At 44.3% G+C, this 24,261-nt stretch overlaps 1 protein-coding gene across 1 annotated transcript; it reads left to right on the plus strand.

Annotated features, from left to right (window-relative positions):
- The first annotated feature begins 62 nt into the window (after positions 1-62).
- DHX57 (DExH-box helicase 57) lies at positions 63-24,243 on the plus strand. Its single transcript, XM_054194638.1, has 24 exons — positions 63-93; positions 1,514-1,734; positions 2,409-2,561; positions 2,840-3,010; positions 3,741-4,552; positions 5,999-6,192; positions 6,333-6,454; positions 6,713-6,908; positions 7,669-7,793; positions 8,988-9,121; positions 9,793-9,847; positions 10,613-10,815; positions 11,876-11,992; positions 12,351-12,447; positions 13,715-13,888; positions 14,161-14,361; positions 15,215-15,491; positions 16,932-17,027; positions 17,127-17,210; positions 17,337-17,474; positions 18,441-18,515; positions 19,675-19,809; positions 20,877-21,077; positions 21,187-24,243. The coding sequence occupies exons 2-24, from the start codon at positions 1,523-1,525 to the stop codon at positions 21,328-21,330; spliced, it is 4,116 nt and encodes a 1,371-aa protein (XP_054050613.1). The 5' UTR covers positions 63-93; positions 1,514-1,522; the 3' UTR covers positions 21,331-24,243.
- Positions 24,244-24,261: the final 18 nt, after the last annotated feature.

Raw genomic sequence — 24,261 nt, forward strand, 5'->3', positions numbered from 1 at the left:
TCGACGGTTGCTAGGGAGGCCGGCGACCCGGAAGGGGAAGACGAGCGTTTCCGGGTCAGGGGACGCTGCGCCGGGCCGGTGCGGAGCGGAGGGGTGAGAGCGGGGAGGGGAGGCACGGGAGTCCCCGGGGGGTGGAGGGGTCCCCAGGAGGGTGCGATGGCGCCGTGGAGAGCGGGGACGGAGGGGGAAGGGGTGCGCGGGCGGGCCCGTGAAGGCGGCTGCGGGGATGGCGTCCGGACGCCGTGGGCGGGAGCGGGGGGGTGACGGGGAGCCTGCGGTGAGGGAGGGGCAGCGCCGGGAGAGGAGGTTTGGGGATCCCCGGCCGTGGGATGCCGGGGACGGGACACCCCGTAAGAGGCGTGCGAGGCGGGGGGATGCTGGAGGAGTCGGCAGGGAGGCGGAGGTGTTCTGGGCCCGCAGCTCCATGCTGCGTGTTGAGGGGAAGGAGACAGAGCCCGTGTGACGGCGTGCTCGGAGGCGGCTGCGAGTCCATGTCCGCCTGCCGTGCTCACCCTCTCAGCCGCCGTCGCTTGTGCCAGGGTGCTTTGAGCAGGGTCAGCTGGTGTGTTAAATCCCGCCCTGTCCTGGTGGAGCTCTAGCGGGGGGAACTACCGCAGAAAGGGAAGTTTCCTTCTTTCCAAGCCCCAAACTGTTGCTGTTTCCAAGCCCTCGTTTGGGCTGTTACTCGTGCGTGGCCGCAGCAGTTCCTGTCCTGGCTCTGGAGGTGCCGGTGCGAAGATCTGGGAAGTAAGCTCCTGCCAGGCTGTCCACAGCTGCTCCCCTGGCCCTGCAATAGCTTTCCATGTGCAGGAGCATGATGCTGGGGCACGTGTTAAATGTTGAGCCATTCTGTCACTGGCAACAGCTGCTTAATGCTAACAAGCTTGTGTCAGAGCTGGTGAAGATCCTGCTGTGAGGAGGAGAGGAGGGCTTCTGTTTTCCAGGACAGGTCCCTAATCTCTCCCCTGCCCAGGCTCCACAGACCGCTCAGCCGTCTGGGCAGCTCCTTGCAGAAGGAGATGGATCAGGAGCAGGTTAATGTGGAAACAAACTGTATTTTTGACCTTTTATTCTCAGCCCTGCAAACTCCCAGGTCAAAAAGTGGCAGGGCACTGTCTGCTTTCTGCTGCGAAAGTTCTCCTGAAGGTTTGTACTTTGGGCTCCCCCATGTCCAAGAAAATTCCATCAGAGTGGCAGAACTGGAGCTACCACACTAGGCAGCACTGCTGGTAGGCTCATCCTTTTCCCAGAGATCCTGCAGTTTTTGGTTGAACAGTTGTAAGGAATATTTCTTTTATTTTCTAAAACCACAGAACTTGTTTAATAGTGTTCTAGAAGAATGTGCTTTGCTTCAGGTGCCTACAAATACACTAACGTACAGGTAATCAACTGCAGTTGAAGTGGCTATCTTCTCTTGTCACATGATAAAACAAATAATGTAATGTGTGCCCAGACACTTGCAATGTGCTAGATAATCTTCCTAACTAAGGGCTATGTTTTTTCCCTTCCTCAGCAAGAGAACATGAGTTCAGCAGGGAGGAGAAGAGGAAAGCCCAACAGAGGAGGAGGAAGAGGGAGAGGAGGAGGAGGAAGAGGAAGAGCAGGAGGAAGAGGAGGCGGCAGCAGTGGCCATTCAAACAAATCTCAACTTGGTGGAAATAGGAAATGTTCAAGCAAAATCTGGGACAATGGAGATGATTTTTGTCTCTTTGAGGAACCAAGGCTGGAATCCAGGTCTTTTTGTTAATTTGGAGGGGTTTGGCATAGAGATATTTGGGATACTTTGGGGCTGGTTTTGGACACCCTTGAATATACAGAAGAGTGAAGGGGTGATTAAGCTGTTTCGGTATGAAGCAGTTTTTACCTGTGTTTTTTGATTAACATTTTTAACGTTTTATAGCTAGGACAGTTGTTTGGGTTTTTTTAAATATTAGAACCTCTGATTTTCTTCTTTGGTCATAAAGTAATTTCAGAACGACCTTGATCAGAAAACACTAATAAACACAGGACGTTCATTTTTGTGTATTACAAAGCTGAAGCTGGGCCATGGAAAATAAGCAATTTAGAGCTAATCTGGTATCCTGAATGTATTCTGACCAATCTGACTTAGAAATACTTGGTTGTACTGTAGTCTGAGAAAAGCTTTACCAGCAAAGTGTTTATTAAATCACTTTGGATTTGTCATAGGATAAAATACATATGTGCATGCTTGTGTATGCACAGATGTAGACGTACACATCCTGGTCACGTAAGAATGAGCCCAACTGAATAATCCTTAGGTGATGGCCTTGTTGTATTTTGGTTTTCCTGTTTTGAACTACAGAGTTGGGTCCTAACACATCCCAGTTCAGTACAGATCAGTTGAGCCATGCAAATAAGTCAGTGTTGTGTTCTATTTTAATTTTTAGATCAAACGCCCCTGCCAGAAGAGGAGGGCAAACGAAACAGAGACCCGAAGCGAAAATGCCTCTGCAGACCATACACATGACGTCAGAGAATCAGAGAAGAGTGAAAGAACTTCTTCAAGAGCTTCAAGCACAGGAGCTGGCTCCTGAATCAGAGTTAGTTTAAATGGAGGCGCTACTTCTAGCTCTTACAGATGAGCACGCTTTAACAGACACACTGTTAGAAATGAAAACAGTATTCTTTTTTCCCTTAACTTTTTATTTGATCTCAAATCCTGTAATTTTGAGTCTGCTTTGTTCTCCTACAATATTAACTCTGGGAAAGGGGTATCAGAGTCATTTAAATGGACGGTTTAAAACTGCAGAGACAGAGTTTTGTGTCTACTCAACAGTATAATTTTGTTTCATTTTAATTTGATAACTCTTTTTATCAGAGTAGCTGGTTGTGGTGAAGACGATGACGAAGCTGATTACCTTGATGATGAACAATGCTGGTCAACAGATCAGGAAGTTTCTGACATAATACCAAGGTCGTCTGCTGAGCCAGCTGAGCACAGAATTGTGGAAAGTGAAGTGTCTTCGTTTGCTGTGCACAAACTCTCCAGGTGATTCTTTTCAGTGAATAATTTGTATCCTGAAGAGGTAAATCATTAGTCTCAATACTGTAAGCCCTCAGTGCGTGGATTTCCTCTTGATTCCAGGGAAGCTCTATGTGCAGAACTGATGAGTTTATATCTCCTACAAATCAAATTAATCCTCAACTAGATTAATTTAAAATAATGTTTTTATGAAAACAGATCACTCTAGCCTTTTTTCAGGTAAATTTTCAGTTCTTTCTCCAAGACAATGAAACAGATATTGGGAAAGCTCAGGGACCATTGCTGTTATATATGTGTTTCCTGCAGGTAGCTAATGTTTCAAAACCTTGTAAGTGTTCTTCATCCATTTTGCTCAGATACGAGCATTTATTAACTATTTTTGCTTTATTTGAGAGTGTTTTATATGTGACAGGAGTCAGCTTTTTTTTTTTTTGAAGAGTTTAATTTATGTAGTTCAAGTGGGAAATCTAATCCTGTAGCTATTATGTGCGACATAAACCCATTTGTCACCTTTTAAACAACGGACTAGTTTTCACAGACACCAAATTACTGCCTGCCACTGTCATTCAAAATAGCATAAATATTTTGGTATGGGTTTTTTTTCCCCCAGTAATACTAATAGTATCTCATGCCGTACGTGCTTCCTTACTGTAAGCCTAATCAAGCAGATCTGTGGTTATTTTGTTTCATACAAGTCTCTGTCACTCGTTGCCATGTTGTCTCTGCTTTGTTGCAGGTATGGTTTTGACAGCGAGCGTTGTAGGACAGTGCTGAGATCCTGCAATGGTAACATTGGGGCATCCTTGGAGTATTTGCTATTGCAGTGCTTTACTGACAAATATGGAGAGAAGATGCAGGTTTCTGCAACAGCTGCTGAAGCCAGTCAAGAAGAATGTTTAGAACAGAGACAAGAAGAGGCTTTTGCCCTCCGGTCAATCTATGGAGAAAAATTTGTAGAAAGAATTCAAAATCGAGTTTGGACTTTTAGTTTGGAATTGGAGTACCTAGCAAACAAGTTCAGCAAATCTAAACAAAAGGGTGGTTGTACTAAGGACACAGCAAAGCAGACTTCAAAGGAAATATGTAAATTTTATCTCCAAGGAGCCTGCAGGTTTGGTTCAAAATGCAGATTCGGACATGAGTTCCCTCCAAACCACCCACTAAAACCAGCCAGGAACCCTGTCGATGATGCTCATCTCAGAGCTAACAGTGATGGTCCTGTATATGAACTCGAAGTAAGATTTCCTGAAGAAAACAAGTATCCACTCCAGGCACCTCTTGTGGCATTTTATTCCACCGATGAGAATCTACCTCTTGCTTGTCGTTTACACATTGCTGAATTCCTCTTTGGAAAGGCCTTGATAGCTGCAGAGTCTCATGAACCAGTGGTGTACACCTTAGTGACTTGCTTAGAAGATGAATCTGAAATAAGCGAGTTACTTAAAAATACTCACCACAAGTACAGTGTTCCTCCTATGTCCCTGCTGGCAACACCTTCGGTAAAGCTACAGACAGAGAGTACGTCTGGTTCAAATCGAATATCCGAAGGTACACCAAACTTCCCTTTATGGTTTCTGGGCTAAGAACAGTCAAAAAGATTTTTTAAAAAAAAAAAAAAAAAAGAGAAGGCAGAGCACCCAATTCAAGTATCTGTTCCAAATCTATTTCTGGAGATTAAGGTCATGTGGTGAGCCAGATCCGTAACTTGTCTGTGCCTCGGGAAGTTCCTTCCATAATAAAGCTGCAGCAGAGAGGTTTTCTGCTGGCAAGAACCGAGTTAAAGGAGCACAGAGCTAATGAGTGTGGGTTGGCAGAGTGAATGATGCCTATTCCCACACAATCAATAAAAAGCCATTGAGATATGTGGTGGGAACTCAACAAAATTGACTAGAGAAGGGTGCTTGAAAGGGGAGCAGGGAAGGTTGTTTGCAAGCTTTGGTGCATCTGCTACTTATAAATTCAGAAACATCTTTTTTTAAAAAAGAAAATTACTTAAAGTTACCAACACCTCCTCAAAATTGATTTTTGTAAAGATGGATTTAAGGCTAACTAAATGTTGCAAGTGGTTCTATAATTTTGTTCAAGGTGTTGTTCCTTTTTTTGCATGCGATTGCAACTAAGTTGATTTCACAGGGTTTCACAGAGTTCAGACTGTGTCACTTACGGCAGGGCGACAGCAACTCTGTGGCATAGATGACCTTCAAGCTCTTAATTCTAAAACTGTTTTATCTAAAGCAAACTTTCTTCAAGAGAGTTCTCAAGAACAACTGCTTTGCATTTTAGAGCACCTAAATAGTGACAGCCTATTTTTTTGTTGTAGCGAAACAAATTATTCCATTTTTTTAACAGAAAGACAGCTTGTTCCAGAAATTGAAATCAGATCTTCTGTATGTTTTTTTTCCTTGTGTTATAAAATACCTTGTTTAGATAAATGTAGCCTTAAAACTTTCAAGGGATGGCTTACAGTCTGAGCAAATCCCACCTCAATCGATAGGCAGGAGGAACCAAAGTACCTGGTCCAGTTTCAGCCTTGATTTAAAAGTACTTGGCAATGGCTTAACACTTAATGTTACAGTGTAGTTTTAATTAATTTAAGCAGGAGTTGCCATCACAGTCTTGTGCTCCACAGAAGTGGTCGTGTGGTGCATTCGAGAGGGGAGCTGAGACACATGAAAATCATTCAGGAAGGCAAACCAGTTACCAGTCCGGTTCACCGTGTGGCCACCCAGGCCATGGTGTTGCAGAGCACAGCTGGTGCAGGGGTAGTGACAAGTGGGTTGGAGCTGGAGAAGTTGTGGTTTGTTTGTTAGGGTGAGGGGAGGTTTGCTGGTAGTGTTGAACTAAATACATGGCAAAAACAGTCCTGCAGGTCCTCAGCTCCAGTCTAACAAGGCTCTTTGTTGAGAATGCTCCTGGAACATGTGTCGCTTCAGTGCTGATGAGCTCCTCTTCCTTAGTAACAAGAATACCTAACTGTACATTCTCTGTCTCAAGCCTCAACAGTGTCAGAGCCTCAGGAAGAAGAGGTGGCGGCAGAAGAGGAGGAGGAAAATGAGCCTGAACAAGTTGTTGTGGAGAACGAGAGTTATGTCCATCTCAAGAAAAAGCTTTCCAAAAAGTATGATGTGCAGGCAAAGTCTCTATATAATGAAAATGTTAAAATCTGCACACAATTTCGGCTGAAAAAGGTATAATGTACAGAACAGAATATCTGTTTTCATGCTTACTTTAGAGAAACAAATATTTAAGCCACAGGCTGCTGTTTCAAATGGTTCTGTTCCACTCCAGTGGTGTTCTTACTGCCATGCTGTCTGTTTTCGTGCATCAGTCTTCTAGGCACTTCCAGTCCATGTTGTATGAAAGACAGAAGCTCCCTGCATGGCAAGAGAGAGAAACAATTCTTGATTTGCTGAAGAGCCACCAAGTTCTTGTTGTGAGCGGCATGACGGGGTAAGAGTGTGATTGCACATACAGACTTATGTATGAACGTATGCACAGAAGAATGTGAAATATGTATTCATGTCCTGAAAACGTTGGGGTCATGGTCCATCTGTGGCCAGTGACAGCAGTCCTAGGTGAACTTCATGTGGAGGATGACACTAATGAAACAAAGCAAATTTTTAGTGGAATACAGTCATCTTAATTTATATGGGTGGAAGGTGTTGTGTTTTTTTTTTTTTTAAATTTATCCCTGGTTTTGTTATGCAGATGTGGGAAAACCACTCAGATTCCTCAGTTTATTTTGGATGCTTCATTGCAAGGATCTCCAAGCAGAGTTGCAAACATCATCTGCACTCAGCCTCGCAGGATCTCTGCCATTTCTGTGGCTGAACGTGTAGCCAAAGAAAGAACAGAAAGGATTGGACACACTGTTGGATATCAGATCCGTCTAGAAAGTGTAAAGGTATGTATGCTTTGCTTGTTGGTTTTCATTTAGTTCTATTAAAATGTGCTTAGTGCTTTTATAGCATACAGAATCTCTGCCCTATATCTGCCATACAGTGAGATAACCTATATTCTGTATTATATTATGAAATATATTCTATACTTTATTTCTTCTCAAGTCGCTCAGTCCACTTTACGGAGTGAGAGTGCAGCACTATATCTTGTATTGATGTTTTTCTTTCTGTTGAGACGGGTGAAGGGGGCTGAGAGTATGAGTAATGTTTCTGTCCTCTGGAAGACTACTGACTTCATTTCCGCTTGTCTCCATTTCCATTTGTGTCCCAAGTAGAGACTGAAGGGTACAACTTCAGTCAGCTAGAAAGGGGGGTTGAATTCAGACTGCTGTCTTGGAAGAGAAATTTTGTCTAAATTGCAGCTGATTGATTTTTCCAAGAATTTTGTGAAAAAATAGATTTAGTAAGTCTTTCTAGGAACAGGGATCTGAGTTGTTTATCAGAAAGTAACATCCACAGGAAAAACAGTTCAGATTTTTTGTTTACCCCTTGTAGCTAGCAATGCCCCTTGGTAAGAAGGAGATGCTCTTAAGTTTTAATCGAAGACGAATTGTTCTGCCCATCTCCAGCAGGGGTTGCTTTTTCCCTTTCTGTCAAACCTGCCACTCAGCTGAAACCAAATGATTTATTTACAGCAACTCATGTTCTCTTTGCACTGTGTTAAGCTGCACAAAGTCAACTGAATGCTTTGTCTTACCGTTCAAGTCCTCAGCTACCCGACTCTTGTACTGCACTACTGGTGTGCTGTTGAGAAGGCTGGAAGGAGATCTGACTTTGCAGGGAATCACACATGTTATTGTTGATGAAGTTCACGAAAGAACAGAAGAAAGGTAAATAATCTCTTGTCCCATAAGCAAAATGAAGAAACTTAGTCAGAAGGATAAAGGTGACTAAGGTGCCAGTAACTGAAGTCAGGCTCGTTGATCCTGGGGCAGTAATGGAGGATGGTGGAAGGAGTCTGATTTTAGGTTCTTGTCTTTGGGCAGTAAGAAGTTGTGTTGCAGCAGCTTGCAAAGAAAGTCCATCTCTCTTAAATTTCTGTGCCTCCAATCTGCCATTACATGCAGTGGTGTTGATAAGAGGTTTTGAATGTGGCTGAAGGGTTAAGTAACTTCTTAACTAGGTTAAGGCTCTTATTCTTCCCTTGTTTTAGCTTTTACTGAATACTCTAATTCTTTATGAGCCCTTTTGGAAGTTATTTCTCCTGATGCAGGCTTCAGCAGAGCACCGGCAAGGGACAAGCGCACACGTTTTCTTCCAATCTACAGATTTTACTAGTTCTAGACAGTCTCATCCTATCCTGCTCCAGCCTCCTATAGTTTTACCCCACTTACCTGCTGATGCCAGGCAAAAGATAATGTCTGTCAGTATCTCTGTAAACTAAGTGGCAAGGATCATTTCTTTGAGGTTTTCCTTGTGAAACGCTGCAGTGCAGTGGGTTTCTGGGAGGCTTTGAATGCGACCCGATATTCTACAGCTCAGATTATATTTTAGCCTTATAAAAGGGCTTTTATGTCTCAAGGATTCTTCTTCCTTCTCATGTAAAATAACTTCAAGCCAGTCTTCTAGGCATGCCACGAAAGCTATAAATATGTAGGGAAGAATACAGCGAGCAGGGAAGAATGGGTAAGTTTGAATAACTCTTACAGTGAGGAAGAGGAGCAAAAAGGACTCATCTGTTACTTTGAGTTAACTTGTTATCTACTGTTCTTGTGTTTTCATTAATGTTATTAATGTATATTAATTTATATAATGTAATTAATTTATAAGAGCTTTTTGTTGCTTAAATGAATTCGCCAAGTGATCCTGAGACTCTAGTAAGGGACAACCAAAAAGTAAGCAGGTTGCCTTCCATTAATTTACTGCATTATTAGCCTCCAGCCATTCTGAGAAGCTCATGCTACCGTGATGGTATCGCTGTGCTATTGAAAACACCAGGAAGGTGGACAGAATGGGGAGAAAAAAGGAAACTCTGAAAGTCAACACTGAAGAAATTCAAATGTATTTTTGCTTGTTTTCTTCAGTGACTTCTTGCTGCTGGTTTTGAAGGATATAATGGTTCAGAGGCCAGACCTGCGCATTATACTAATGAGTGCCACCTTGAATGCAGAGCTTTTTTCTCAATACTTTCACTCCTGTCCAATTATTAACATACCAGGTGAAAACCATTCATTTTTACTATCTTGTCACATTCATTGTTTTAGGGGTTTGTTTTCAGTGTTTCTGCTTGCGAAGTGTTTCTCGATACAAGTGCAAAGGGCTAATTTGCGAAGTGGCAAGACGAGGATTTATACCAGAACTATGATTCCAAGGGCTTAGAAGGAAAGACCAATGGGATTTGAGAGAGAGAAGACTTGGAAATGAAGCTTTTTTTGTGCTGTTCTCTATACCAGCAGAATTTCCTTCCCCCAAACCAAAAATGACACGGTGTGCATACCGTGGTTCCCTGAGCTAGTTTCACCACAGCTGAAGACTCTCCTCTATCCTTGTGAAAAAGCAGCAGTGAGAGGATGGAGTTGGATGCGTACGCATTTAGCCAAATGTGCCTTTTAAATTGCTAAGTTATTACATGGAGCACGAAAGAAATACATAGCCTCATGGGTATGTTCCCCTAAGTGTCTCAGCCCTTCTCTGACTGTGTAAGTGCATGTTACCAAACCAGGCTTGGAAAACATCCACTGTTTGTCCTAGAGAGAAATTGTGTTGAAGAGTGCAGTGTAGGTGAGAGCTGTGAAGACAGTGTATGACATAATAACCTGTGTGAAATGATAACCATCTTCTGTCTTTTTTCCTCTTTTCTGCGTGTTGTGTTCTCATGTTTCCTTTTAGGTCGAACATTTCCTGTGGATCAGTTTTTTCTGGAAGATGTGATTGCAATGACAAGGTATGAATTTGCTAAACATTCTGAGATGTATTTGGCCTTTGAGGTTGCACTGTTGACCTTGAGACTGCAGTGGTTCTGTGCATGAATTTAAAAATGAAATCCTCCCAGATCTCCCCCATCACCTGCAGTCTTGGAGTTCTACTAAAGCACTGTCTTTAAACCATACTTCCTATACTGCAGTGGGGTCTTGGATCTCATGCCAAAACAAGCCTTTCTGCGTTAGGTAACACATAAGTACTCAAGAAAAGGTGAGCTATGCCATGAAGAGTTTGTCAGTGCTCGTGCTTTACTTATTTCAGTGATGGTTAGACGTTGGCAAGCAGAAGAAATTTGAAGGTAGATTTCAGCACTGAAGGTGAAAAATGCAAGATACCAAACAATTCCTTTTTGTAAGCCCTTCCTTGCAGTTCAGTTAACAGATTCCTGTTAACTTTTGTTGTTACTGAGGAGTCACAGCAGCTCAGACATTCCAGATAGTATATTGATCAGCTACTGTAAATTACTTGCGGGTCGTTCCTCTGAGCTGCCCACTTAGCTGTCAAGATCAAGTTTGCAGTCCTAGTCTTTTGCATCATAGTTTTTAAAAGGCTAACACCCTAGTATGGAAGGACACCTTGGCTTTGATACTGTTATTGGGTTTGCAGGCCGCTATACAAAGTTCCTCTCAGATTTACATATAAAAACTTTTGATACCCTCTCTGTAGCTAATTATTAGAAGGAGACTGTTAGGCTTCTTTCCGTGACACTGAATGTTCTGCTGTTCAGGTACGTTTTAGAGGACAGTAGTCCCTACAGGCGCAAGACAAAGCAAGAAAGCAAACAAAATGGAAGACACAAAAGAACTGCATTTGAAGAAGTAGAGGAGGACTTGAGACGTGCTGGCATTTTGGAAGGCACCGACACAGGTGTCAGAGATTCAGATCCAGACCAAAAATTAACTCTGAAGCAGCTGCTTACACGATATAAAGGTGAGCTCCTTCTTAAAGCTGATAAATTGGCATATAACACTTGCCAGCCAACGTGGTATGTTAGCATATAATATTGTATGTTTAATGCATGTATATAATTTAGAGTTTTGTACTTGCGAAGTTAAGCAGGTCACTACTTCTAGATGAGATCAGAAACCTGGCAGCTTAAAGAAGAAAAAAAAAAAAAGAACCCATTGTTCTCTTAAACTAGAACAGACATCTTGGCTGAAAACAGTTCTTAGTGTCTGAAAGTGGACAGTTTTCAGCTAGTATCTCTTTCCGTCCCTTTTCAGATGCCTTGTTAATTCCACTTTCTTCTCTGTGTGTGTTCTTGCTGGAGCAGCTTTACTTAAAGCACAGCATGTATCTGCCCACTTCAAGGAGGTTACTTCTCAAAGAAGACAAGCCGCCTTTGAGAAATTCAATCACTCTGTGAATGGCTTAATAAGAGGGGCAGACCTTCCTATGAACTTCCCACTTTGTCATCATCAAAATCCTCCTTGTGCTTAGTCCTGAAGGGTTCCTCCCTGCACACCCTTATGGTGAGCTCCTCAGTGGTATTAAGCCATTGCTCAATTGAGTGGTATTTAAGCCGTTGCTTAAAAACTTCAGATTCCTGCTAAACAGTTGCCATCTCAGAGGAGTAAAGGAATCTGTCTATCTTCTTGAGTTGATGTAAGAAACGTTGGAACGGAGAAGAGAGAGCTTGAGAAGGTAGACCTGGCGGTACCTGTAAATGGCCATATAAAAGCTTTCGGCTCCTCTTACTGCTCGTATGTGTGCATGTTGTCCTGCTAGTAAATGAATCTTGGTCTAGGCTTCGCACGGGGCAGGTGTGAGCCCCAGTAAGGCATGAGAAAGGAAGAGCTGAAACAAAGGGAAGCATGGAAAGGGGAATGTGATGCATTGGTTCACTTACGGAGCCACCTCTGTCTTGTCTAAGCCAGATGCTGTTTAAACCAAGGTGTGGTTGGTTGTACAGCTATGCTGGTTCAGTGGATACAGCAGATATTTTTTACAAGAGGTAGACTTACTGTGTGTTTTATTTCCTTTTCCCCAGGAGTTAACAAGACAGTGTTGAAAACAATGTCTGTCATGGACTTGGACAAAGTTAATCTGGAATTAATTGAAGCCTTGCTGGAGTGGATAGTTGCTGGCAGACATTCATACCCCCCAGGTAATTCCATTGTCTTTGAGAGATAAACAAAAGTAGATTGATGGCAGCTGCGCGCTTATAGACAGCCCAAAGCTAATGTTTTGCATGCAAAGTTTCTGTGGTTACTGATTATTTTTGAAAAAAAAAAAGAAAAAGTTCTAGACGAGTAACAGAGCCCTTGATAGACGTGGGATGGGGAAGGTGAGAGAATTGTCTACTTTGGAAGTCTTTGGTGAGGGACTGTTGCAGCCTGTGTGTTTTTTGTACAATAATTGCAAAACAGAGCTGGAGTTTTGACTTGGGCCCTTCTGCACACTGATAAGTTACCATGCTGTCCTTTCTGTTGAGTGATTTTATTTTTTTTTATCTACTTATATAGGTGCTGTGTTGATATTTTTGCCTGGTCTAGCAGAAATCAAGATGCTTTATGAGCAGCTCCAGTCTAATGCTCTTTTTAACAACAGGCACAGCAAGAGGTAAGGCAGAAAAGCTCCAAAACTATTGGTCTTTACCCATAAATAAAGAGTAGCTTCCTGCACAAAGCCTGTCTTTATCTAGGGATAAATAAAGGTTATTAAATGTGTGAGACAGCTTGTGATATAAAGGTCTTGACTCTAGTCAAAGTAATTGTTTTCCAGTATCTTATTGGCTTGCTCTTTTTGTTTTTTCTCCTCAACTCAGGAAGGTTAGTTGTTGAAGTTCTTGGAGACCCTAGTCATGAATGTTCTCCATTTTGCGCTCTGCATGATCCACTGGACTGTTGAAAACTTCACCTCGACCCTTAATTCTGTTTCAGAATGTTTGCTGAGACACATTCAGTTGTCTCTCTTTTGGCCTTAGATTGTTACGTGGGGATGTAATTGAATCTCCTTGACTAAAGAGTTTTCACACAGATGTCCATGGCAAGGTTAGCTGGAGTGATTTCTTCCAGTCTGGCGTTATAAATGGCAGATTCTAGACTCTTCAGAAGAGACAACTCTGTTCTGAGACCTGCCCCTTCTGTAAACTTTGCCACCTTACGTACATCAGAAATAATGTGGCCAGCAGGACGAGGGCCGTGATTGTCCCCCTGTATTGGTCACTGGTGAGGCCCCACCTCAAATATTGTGTCCCGTTTTGGGCCCTTCTCTACAAGAAAGACATTGAGGTGTTGGAGCACAAGTCTTATGAGGAGCGGCTGAGGGAGCTGGCATTGTTCAGCCTGGAGAAAAGGAGGCTGAGGGGAGACTTTCTCACTCTCTACAACTGAAAGGAGGGTGTACCGTGATGGGAGTTGGTCTCTTCTCCCAGGTAACAAGTGATAGGACAAGAGGAAATGGCCTCAAGTTGCGCCAGGGGAGGTTCAGATTGGATATTGGGGAAAATGTCCTGACTGAAAGGGTTATCAAGCCTTGGAACAGGCTGCCTAGGGAAGTGGTTGAGTCACCATCCCTGGAGGTATTTAAAAGATGTACACTCAAAAAGGTGTAGATGAGGCACTTAAGGACATGGTTCAGTGGTGGACTTGGCAGTGCTAGGTTAATGGCTGGACTCAATGATCTTAAAGGTCTTTTCCAATGTAAATGATTCCATGATTCTGTGTCTTAAAGGTAATATGGCAGAGAAGTTTGCTGGTTTTATAGTGCTTTGAGTGGCTGTAGTCAGTGCATGGTACCAGTGGGGCAAAAGCGTGCACAGGCGGATTGTTCCCAAGAGGGGAAAGGCTGGAGATGGACTGAGCATGCTGTCATATTGTCCTTACAGGTGTGTGGTTTATCCCCTTCATTCTTCACTGTCTAGTGAAGAACAGCAGTCTGTGTTCCTCAGGCCTCCTGCAGGAGTTATCAAAATCATCATTTCTACAAACATTGCAGAAACATCTGTCACCATTGATGATGTGGTCTATGTGATTGATTCTGGAAAAATGAAAGAGAAAAGGTACTGGGATTCATTGCTCAGGGCTTTGTGATCTGGGAAACTGCTCTATGCCTTGGGCTGCATACTTTAGCTTTCCAAAGAGCTGGGAAAAACTTGAAGGAACTTGATTTGCAGAAAGCTGCTCCAAGGTGGAGGAAGCCAGTCTAGACTCAGATTCAACTGAAGGGGGTGGGAATTATGTCCATACAGAAGTTGGCAGCATCTACCTGCTTGACCTCCAGCCTGTTCACTCTGCACTCCTGAATATAAGCCTGTTTCTTGCTCTTCTGTAGGTACGACCCAAGCAAAGGAATGGAAAGTCTGGAAGACACATTTGTGTCCAAGGCCAATGCTCTGCAGAGGAAAGGGCGAGCAGGCCGTGTAGCCTCAGGTGTCTGCTTTCATCTTTTCAGTAGCCATCACTATAACCATCAGCTTATAAAAGAACAGTTACCAGAAATACAAAGAGTGCCCTTGGAGCAGCTTTGTCTAAGGTGAGCTGTTGTTCCTGTATTGCCTGAAAAAGCGGTTGATGCAGAATGTCCTTCCTCCACTGCAGGGAGCACCTGGAATGCCATGGCCAAGGTGTTTAGTTTCCTCAGTGTTTTCTCACATTGTGAAACCAAGAAACTTGCTCTGGAGATCTAAGGCTCTGTTGGCTGGTTGCTTTGATCTTGCTATCGCATTGCCTCCTCGTCTAGACACACCACCCCTGCCACCACCACCACCCCACCCCCCGCCAATTGCATCTGCCACCTATTCTCCCTGGCTGCCTTCACATTCCTTAGCTCGCATCTGATCCTAGGAAAAAGATACGTCTCCCAGATCTCTTCTCACCAGAAAGACAGTTGTATTTCTATACTCCAGACCCCCGGTAGGTGTTTGTCCCTTCACGCTGTAAACTCTCCTGCGGTGTTTCTGTGCAGCATAGTGCAGTAAAGCCACAGCCTGCATCGAGCACCACCATCATGCAAATACTAAATGAAGAGGCCCTCGTATCCCTGCTGCACACTCTGCACCCCTGTGTACAATAAGGAAATGAAACAACACAATTATTATCTTTTTTATCGTAAAAACTTTATTTTAAATCCTATTGTGCTAAATAGGAATCTGTTCTTAAGGACTCAGTGAGATTGGATGAGGTACGCTGCCCCCCAGCTATTTTTTCACATTGCTTCCTGACTTGAAATAACGTGTTACAGGCCTCTTCTAGGGAGCATGTTCTTAGAAGCATGTTTTCCGTTGTTTTTTGTTTTATGTTGTATTTATAAAAGCTTGCTTTTTTGTCCTGTGTATGGAACTAAGGTGCTTTTTTTTCTTTCTTAATTTTTTTTCCCCCTTCTTAAGAATTAAGATTCTGGAGATGTTTTCTGCACAGAGTCTTCACTCTGTCTTATCACGACTAATTGAGCCCCCTAGAACTGAGTCTTTGTGGGCATCAAAGCTGCGACTGCAAGACTTAGGAGCATTGACTCCAGACGAAAAGCTCACTCCTCTGGGATATCACTTGGCTTCGCTGCCTGTTGATGTCAGGATTGGCAAGCTCATGCTGTTTGGCACCATCTTCCGCTGCCTGGATCCTGCACTAACTATAGCAGCCAGTCTGGCCTTTAAATCACCTTTTGTGAGTATTCTTAACCGTGTATCCCGATTTGAAAGCAGTGTGTTTTCATGCAGCAGCAAAATGCTGTTGTAACTCGCAACGTACTACACTTGAGGAATTTAATTCTCCTTTTTAGCATACTTTGTAGATACGATAATGCAGCGCTCATTAAAAAAAGTCCAGTGGAAATTTATCCAGAGTGGATACCCAGTACCTAAGGGGGGCCTGTAGGAAAGGTGGGGAAGGACTCTTGATCAGGGAGTGGAGTGATAGGATGAGGGGGAACAGTTTTAAACTGAAAGAGGGGAGATTTAGATTAAATATTAGGAAGAAATTGTTTACTGTGGGGGTGGTGAGACACTGGCCCAGGTTGCCCAGGGAAGCTGTGGCTGCCCCATCCCTGGAGGTGTTCAAGGCCAGGCTGGATGGGGCTTTGAGCAGCCTGGTCTGGTGGGAGGTGTCCCTGCCCAGGGCAGGGGGGTTGAAACTAGGTGATCTTCAAGGTCCCTTCCAACCCAAACCATTCTGTGATTCTATCGTTCTATAATTAGTTTTGATTTGAGCTAAGAATTACAGTCAGTCCATTTTGTCCAAACTTGGTGTAAAAATTGAAAATGAATGGTAGCATAAGAAGCAGTTACAAATAATTACGCAACAGTGATAACGATGAAGTTGACGTGTCTGAGCTGTGAATGCAGGGTTCAGTTTGGATCTTGGTTTGTGTGTTCACTTTCACTTCGGCTTTTTGAATCAGCTGCTGTACTTACAGGTGCTCTTACTGTTCTTAGTCTTCCTTTGCAATTTACAAACTTTCCTGAAAAGTCAGACTTTCTTGAAGTTTTGATTGCTATCATTAGTAGCGCAAATAATTTGTATTGAGGATAGTTGTGCAAGAATTGGAAATAGCTTGTTCTAGTTATTTAATTGCATATTGTTTTCTATATGCTTATTGGGCATTTTATACAGCATTTTAACTTCAAGTGTTATAAGTTTCTATATGCTGCTATAGAATAACTTAAATCGGCTTTTTGAATGTCTTGAGTTACTATCGCCTTTTCTCTCTCTCAGATTTTAGACTCGCTCTGCTCTTCTCTGTTATAGACATTCTCATTGGAGGTTCAGCTCCATTAACTTGCTAAGATTTGTCAGATGGTGTTTTTCACAAATCTTGGCATTCTGCAGCTGGAGGTCTGCCCAAAATGAAATATTTTCTGTGAGCTGGTCAAACACAAATTTACCTTTGGATCTCCTGTGGTTAGAGAGGGCAGTAGGCTTAGGTGCTCTGCTGTTGACTAGGAACTTTCGAATGCCTCATATTTTCTCTTATCCATGGAGAAAATTTGCATTGTGACCTGTGAGCTGCTGTGAAAATACCGAAGATTATATGCCATGCAGCTCTCGCAATGGCTTGTCTGAATTGCGTGGTGAAGAACACGCTTTAATCGGTTACTGCCTGTCTAGGTGTCGCCATGGGATAAAAGGGAGGAAGCAAACAAAAAGAAGCTGGAGTTTGCAGTAGGGAACAGCGACTACCTGGCTCTTCTCCAGGCCTATAAGGTGAGCTAAAATTCAGTAGCCGCTCTCAGAGGTTTGTGATGCACTTGAAATTCAAGGTGAAAGATTTCATTAAAGGTTTCTTCCCATCCTCTCACCTAGGGATGGCGTTTAAGTATCCAAGAGGGTTCTCAGGCAAGCTACAACTACTGCAGGGAGAACTTTTTGTCAGGAAGAGTTCTTCAGGTAAGTCAGGTTTTTTTGTGGCCTTGCACTGGGACACTGGCTGAGTCCTAGTGACGAAAATAAGCAACTGGTGAAGGCTGTCCTGGCTCTGCGTGGCACCCATCACGGCCCGTTGTCTGTTTATAGGAAATTGCCAGCCTCAAACGGCAATTCACGGAGCTGCTTTCTGACATTGGGTTTGTGAAGGAGGGATTAAGAGCCAGGGACATTGAGAAGAAGTGGTCCCAAGGAGGCGATGGCGTGTTGGATGCCACAGGAGAAGAGGTAATTCACAGCATTTCAGTGCTCCAAAACAATGCTGCTGGGTTTTTTTTCATGTCACCTGGGAGCCAGGTGGGCTCTAGACTGGTGGGCTTCTTGCCACAGCCTGGCTTTGTAGTCTCACACTGGCAACAGTCATCTCCAGCCTGCTCTGTTCTTCCTCCCCGTACGTGCCGGTACCAGCCTCCATTGCAGGGGGCCTCACGTGCCCAGGAAGCGCAGGCCCGGATGTGGAAATGAGCTGAAACCTGCTCCTTTGGGACAGTGAAACACTGCTGACTTGACATGTCAGGAGTCAGCAAGTGGTGGAAAGGCACGGGTCTGACTCATGACCTGGCCTGAATGCTGGGATTAGTGCCAACCTTATTTTGGGAACCGTGAACAGAACTACATTACAGAGCAGGCAGTGAAATGTCTCAGCACTGCAGACGATCCTCACAAAGCAGTACCTCTGGAGCCAGAGATCTCCTAGGGCTACATGCTGACCTGATAAGGGTTTGGTAGCTGTAGAGTCTCGCTGTGCTTTGGGACAACTTGTGCTTGCTTTCTCTCAGGGGCAAGCCACTTTGTAGCCAGACATTAGGGAACAGTTTGGTTCGGCACCCAGGGAAGTGGCTGAGGCACCATCCCTGGAGGTATTTAAAAGACGGGTAGATGTGGTGCTGAGGGACATAGTTTAGATTAGTGATGGTTTTTGTCAGAATTAGGTTGATGGTTGGACTCGATGATCTGAAAGGTCCCTTCCAACCTAGGTGATTCTATAAGATAGTTGGTGGCCAATTTGCTCTATTATAGTGGGGGGAACACGGCCCAGGTGTAGCCTGAGACCCAAGAGCAGTAACTGGTCCGCCCCTATAAAGCACGCAGTGCAGCTATAAAAGTAAACCGGTTTCAGGAACTCCGTTATTCCAGAAGCAGGTGTTTATAGACTTACCTGCAGAATACCTAATGCGTGCATTAATTTCACAGGCAAATTCCAATGCGGAGAACATCAAGCTGATCTCAGCTATGTTGTGTGCTGCGCTGTATCCCAATGTTGTCCAGGTAAAAGAATGCTTTTTCGTTTCTCCTCCTGCTCTCTAGCGTATCCACACAGCCCGCTTTCAGTCTGGCTTTGGCAGCCTTGAGCCTGGGTTAGCTTGCCAAAGCTTTCTGCTGCTAGTGTTAGAGGCAGGCAGCTGACCTCCAGTTTTGTGTTGCTTGAGAATGCTGCTGCTCCTCCGGGGTGACTTGAGCGTCACTGTCGCGGTTTTGGCTGGATTGGCCAATCAGAATGACAGATGCCCCCCCTCCACCCCGCCCCAAAGAGAGGAGAGGAAGAGGTAAAGAGATTTACGAGTTTAGAAAAACAACTAAACTACTTTAATGAAAATACTAATAAATAAATAATAATAAAATATAATAATTTCAAAAGTATACAATATATACAAAATATATCCAGCTCCCAGGATGACGATCGCGTCACCAGCAGGCACAGGGAAAGTCCCGGATTATGGGTCTGGAGTCAGGAATGCTCAGATCAGGATCAAAAGCAGACAAACAGACAGGGTCCTCCTCGGACATTGGCCACTGAAGAGAGAGCTGACCTTTTGATCCCTCAGCTTTTACACTGAGCGTGATGCAGATGGGGTGGAATACCCCTGTTGGTCAGTTTTGGGTCGCCTGTCCTGTCCACTCCTCCCTACAGGTGGGACCCTTCTACGCGTTTCTGCTTCCGACCCTCTAACGGGGCAAGCAGTGAAGTGAGCTGACCTTGGCTGTTACGGCAATAAGTCTAAGCAAGAGCCTCTGTGTGTATCATCCCTTGGTATAATCGGGTCTTATCACTCTGAGAGTGAACAGTTTCTGAACGATATGCTGTTAAATTTCAGACTTTAGTCAGTTAGAAGAGGCCCAGCTAAAAAGTAAAATTACAAAACGGAAAATTGGTTCTGTTCTACCTCAAACCAGGACAAGTCACGCAGAAGACAGCAGCAAGTGTTCTTAAGAAGCTACTTTGAATTACAGCTTTTTGAAGGCTGAGGTTGCAAAGGAACGGTCATGGTTAGGCAGCGCCCAGAGTGACTAGTGACAGGCAGCACCTGTCTCTAGTGACTTGACATGTTACTACTTGAGAATTTCTGGCTTTGATAAAACTAAAACATAAGTTAAAAAAGGTTTCTGGTACAGTGGATTTTTATAACTTTTTTCTCTTACCACACAGGTGAAAAAGCCAGAGAGCAAATACCAGAAGACCAGCACAGGAGCGGTCAAAATGCAACCAAAAGCGGAAGAGCTGAAGTTTGTTACCAAAAATGATGGTTATGTTCACATTCACCCTTCATCTGTGAATTATCAGGTCAGGATTCTTTTTTATTTTTTGCAACGCGTGCTCTTTTTATAAAAGAAATCACCTTTGCTTGAGCAGTTAAGATGACAGCGAGGGTCCCTATCGATGTTTAAAAAAAAAAAAAAAGTCTTTATAATTGAACAGTCCCCTGTTAAAATTGTAAATAATGGTGCGTTCCTGAGTTAAGGGTGTCCTCTTGGGCGCACAGTTAAACTCCAGCCTCGGGCGCGGAGTTAGCAGATGCAGTAACCCCCAGTTCATGTTTTCTTAAGCTGCCTCTGCAAAGCTGCACACAAAGATGTTGGGGTCGCAGTGCTCCCCGGCTTCGCCCCAGTACTGCCCGAGATCGCATGCACGTATGGAGCACCTGCGTACATGCAGACGGCTTCTCCCCGCCACCCCTCCCCAGGCTTTGTTCCTTCAGCTGAAATATCATTTATTGGTAAATAATTCAGGCATATGCTCTGGTTTGTTTCTTCATGGGTCCTCAAACTCAGAAGTTAATTTCCTTTCCAGCTTAATAGCTAATACTTAGATAAAAGCTCTTCTTTCTCTGCCATGATATAGGTAATATTTGTCTCTTGAACTGTCTCCATATTTGATGATTCATTGCCTTTTGCAGAATATAATTATTTGCTTTAAGAAAGTGGGGTTTTTTTAACCATTGACCACATACTTGGGTTACAAAGGCTTTGAACTGTTGATCACTCTTGCTTTTAAAGAGCGTAACAAAATCACATATGAAAACGTCCTTAGCATGAAATGGAGAACATGGGGCCTTGAGGCAACTAGCTTAATTAATAAGCTAATATTAATAAGCTAATAATGGAAGTGGCTTGTTTCTCACCTACTCTCTGCAAAGTGGGAAGGAGCAAGGGATAACTAGCGAAGTTATTGGCAGCTCTTACGGGTCAGAGGGAGTGTGTTAGTTAAGCAGGTGCATTTCAAGCACGTTTGCTGTTCTCTGCAGCCGTAAGAGGCAGGGGAGGCCTGCGTGGCAGAGGCAGGCAGGCGTTTGCCCGAGCAGGTAGGAAGAGCCGTGGCGCTTTAACGAGGATGTTGTGTACGTGTTGCAGACGAGGCACTTTGAGAGCCCCTACCTGGTATATCACGAGAAAATCAAGACCAGCCGCGTGTTCATTCGGGACTGCAGCATGGTGTCGGTGTACCCGCTGATCCTGCTCGGAGGCGGGCAGGTGCACATGCAGCTGCAGAAGGGAGAATTTGTCATTTCTCTGGATGATGGATGGATACGGTTTGTGGCTGCCTCTCACCAGGTAAGGAAAAGGAGGGATAATCCTGGGAGTCCCGCGCTTGCGTTTAGAATGCAGGAGATGATGCGTTTCTTGAGCCTTACACTCGCCTCTGTGTTTTATTGTGTGTTAGGTGGCTGAGCTGGTGAAAGAGCTGCGCTGTGAACTGGACCAGCTGCTGCAAGATAAAATCAAGAATCCCAGCATGGATTTATGCATGTGCCCCCGTGGCTCCCGGATCATCGGTATGATTGTAAAGCTTGTGACCACGCAGTAACGTGAGAACAGCTTTCTATAAAGACTCAGTGCCTGAGAACAGACCAAGTAACAGTGGTGTCTTGATGTATTTGTTGTCCCAAAACATGGCACTGATCTCTGGAAGACCGAGTTGGCAACTATACTATTGAACAGGGGGTTTTGGTTTGTGTTTTTTCCCCACTTTGTTTGCAGAGAGCTTGCTAGCTGGCAGTAAGGTGGCTTCCAGTACACTCTGGGAAATGGGCAAATGGCAAATCTCCCAGGAGGAACAGGATCCTCCGTGTAAGGAAGCAAAGTGGTTTTTTTTTCTGAGGCCATATGCTGGCAGTAGTGTTTTATGGTCACACAAATACCCTGGCTCCACGGCCGCTTCCTGTAATAGTAAAGTCTGGAGGCAGCGTGTGACATCAGAAGCTGCTCCCAAATTGGTTTAAAATCACTTCTACATTTTGGCCAAGACTTTACTTGAGGTAGTCAGTTTTGGCTGCACAGCAGGAAGGAAGTCCTGCTTTTGGAAACTTCAAGCCAAACTACTGCTCTGGGGAGCAAGCTGCTACAGAAGAGGGTGGTGAACTGCTGTAGTAATAATGAACTATTACTTCTTCCTTTTGACACTGCTCAGTTGCAATGCTGAGCATTGCTACAGCTGAACTGCCTGAGGTACTAGCGATCGCAAATAACAGCAAGTGCCTTAAGTGAAATAACTTTGCTGTCATCTGTAAAACCAGAGTGACCTCTGGCTCCATCACCAGCCCTGCTTCCAAAGAGCCTTCAGGCTGAGGAGGGAGGAGCAGAGAGGGCACAGCATTTAGGGGCTAGTTCAATTTGTCAAAAAAACCCACACTTGACTGTTTGCAACAGCAGTTTCACCACAACAGCCCCTTGCACAAGGAAGACAGGAGTACCAAAACCTGTGCAGTGCCATGGACCTGTACGTGTATCAGTGCAGTAGAATGCAGGTACGGGCATCTGCAGGCAGCTAAACTGTCCCCATAGCTTAATGTTGGCCAACAGCAGCGCCATACTTCTGTAACTGCAAATCTGTATGCTTGTGCGTTTTTTGTCTGCCAGTGACAGAACGGGCAAGTCTGGGAAGAGCACAGATCAATAGATACACTCAAAGGATGACAGTGGATAGTCAACTGTGAGCACACACCTCACGTCTCACTGCCTGGGCTGCAGGGCCAGCTGTTACTTTGTGTAATAGTGACAGAACCAGGCTCCATCTCCCCCCTTCCATTTACCGTTCAGAATAAAGGCAGTCCAACCCCCCAGGTGAACAGCAGGGGCGGAGCTGGACCCCAGCTGCTACGCTCCCCAGCAGCACACTGCAAGCCCTCAGCACAGCTGCAACTGCCATTGAGAGAGCAGTCTCCAAGACAGGACGAGATGCACATTAAATACGGATGAGAAGCACCAAACACAGTGGCAGTGCTATTAATAACCAACTGAAGAGTGGTTCCTCCCTCCTCCTCCTCCCAAAGCCTGCCCCTAGTAACCCTCCTTCCAGCCCTCATCCTGTACCTCTGAGCGCCCTCTTTCTTGCAATACTGAGTGGAAAGGCTGAAAAAGAAAGGTGGCACTAGAGTTTAATCTAGAGGTTTATTGTGGAGTCAGCTTGCTTCAGCAGTACAGAAGAAAATAAGAGAAAAAGCTACCCCCTGGTAAAAGCCCTGTTGCATGGCATAGTTTTACTGTGCTACATGCAAACTGCAATGCAGCAGGGGGAAGGGATACTCCCCCCAGCCATGTTTAGCAATGGCTTTTGGGTCACCCTAGTTTAATGCTGTTGCTTCCAGCTCCCTCTTCTGCAGCTTATAGCAAAATATTGATTGCAGCATCATCAGCAAGGAAAGCCACTTACCCTACTAAGCACCAATGCACTAAAATGTACAAACATAGGGGGAGAGGGGAGGAGGGACGAGACAAAACACATGCTGCAGCACAGAGGAAGAGTCTTTGTGAACTCATGCATAGGTGCTCATTATCATTTTTTAAATACCTGGACATCCTGTAAAGTAACAATATTCAAAATTCATCTGAAAACCTGGGGCTGGGTGCCCATGCACAACTGCAGTGCTCCACTGTAGCGTATCAACCCACTGCTGACAAATTAGAAGCCCCCAGAGAATTATGGTTCCTGGCTGGCCTGTAAGACACAGCAATATAGGCCAGAACATACTCTAAGGAAGACTTTCAGTTAAATCATGTGGCACTCCGATTTCCTTACTAGTCTGATAATAGCCAAAGCTGCAAAGACAAATCAAACCGGCAAATACCTTGCACTAGTTTATCATACTTATATTAACTCCTTCAGTAACCTATCCGTGGTGAGACGGGGACCATCTGTGTACTGGCAGCTACAATCCAGTTTCCCAAAGCAACAACCCATCAGGACAGCAGGGAGTCCCTTGGTTAAACTACTGCCACAGGAGAACACAGGACCAGGCAGATCGCGTCAGGCAGGTGGTAACATGAGCTCTGGATTCCCCAGATGTACGGCTACTTAAACATGACCTGCAGGTTCTGCTTGTGAATCTGTAAGAAAACACTTACGTTTTCCTAAAAAGAGTATCTATGTGTATTATCTTCTGCACCAGAACTGCCAGTTTATCCTAAGTATCACAAAGAAGTACTATTTGGACAACCAGGACATAAAACAAGATTTCTAAAAATATTTACTTCAATATTTTACATTCCAGAAGTATTCCAAATACCAATAAACATGACAGACAAACCAGGCTTCACATGCTCCTTGTTTTTCCATCTGTTAACGCCCTTTCTAGACATTTTTCTAAGTCAAATCATCCAGCCCGGTTTTCACCTTCACCGAGCACTTTGGGGAAGTGCAGATAAAAACACAAGGTACCGATCACCGTAACGTTCAAGACCAAACAGTAAGAATGACATCCTACAACAGGCAGACGCCTGCGGGACAGCCGCTGCCTGG

The sequence above is a fragment of the Rissa tridactyla genome, chromosome 3 (genome assembly GCF_028500815.1).
Source record: "Rissa tridactyla isolate bRisTri1 chromosome 3, bRisTri1.patW.cur.20221130, whole genome shotgun sequence".
Classification (NCBI taxonomy): Eukaryota; Metazoa; Chordata; class Aves; order Charadriiformes; family Laridae; genus Rissa; species Rissa tridactyla.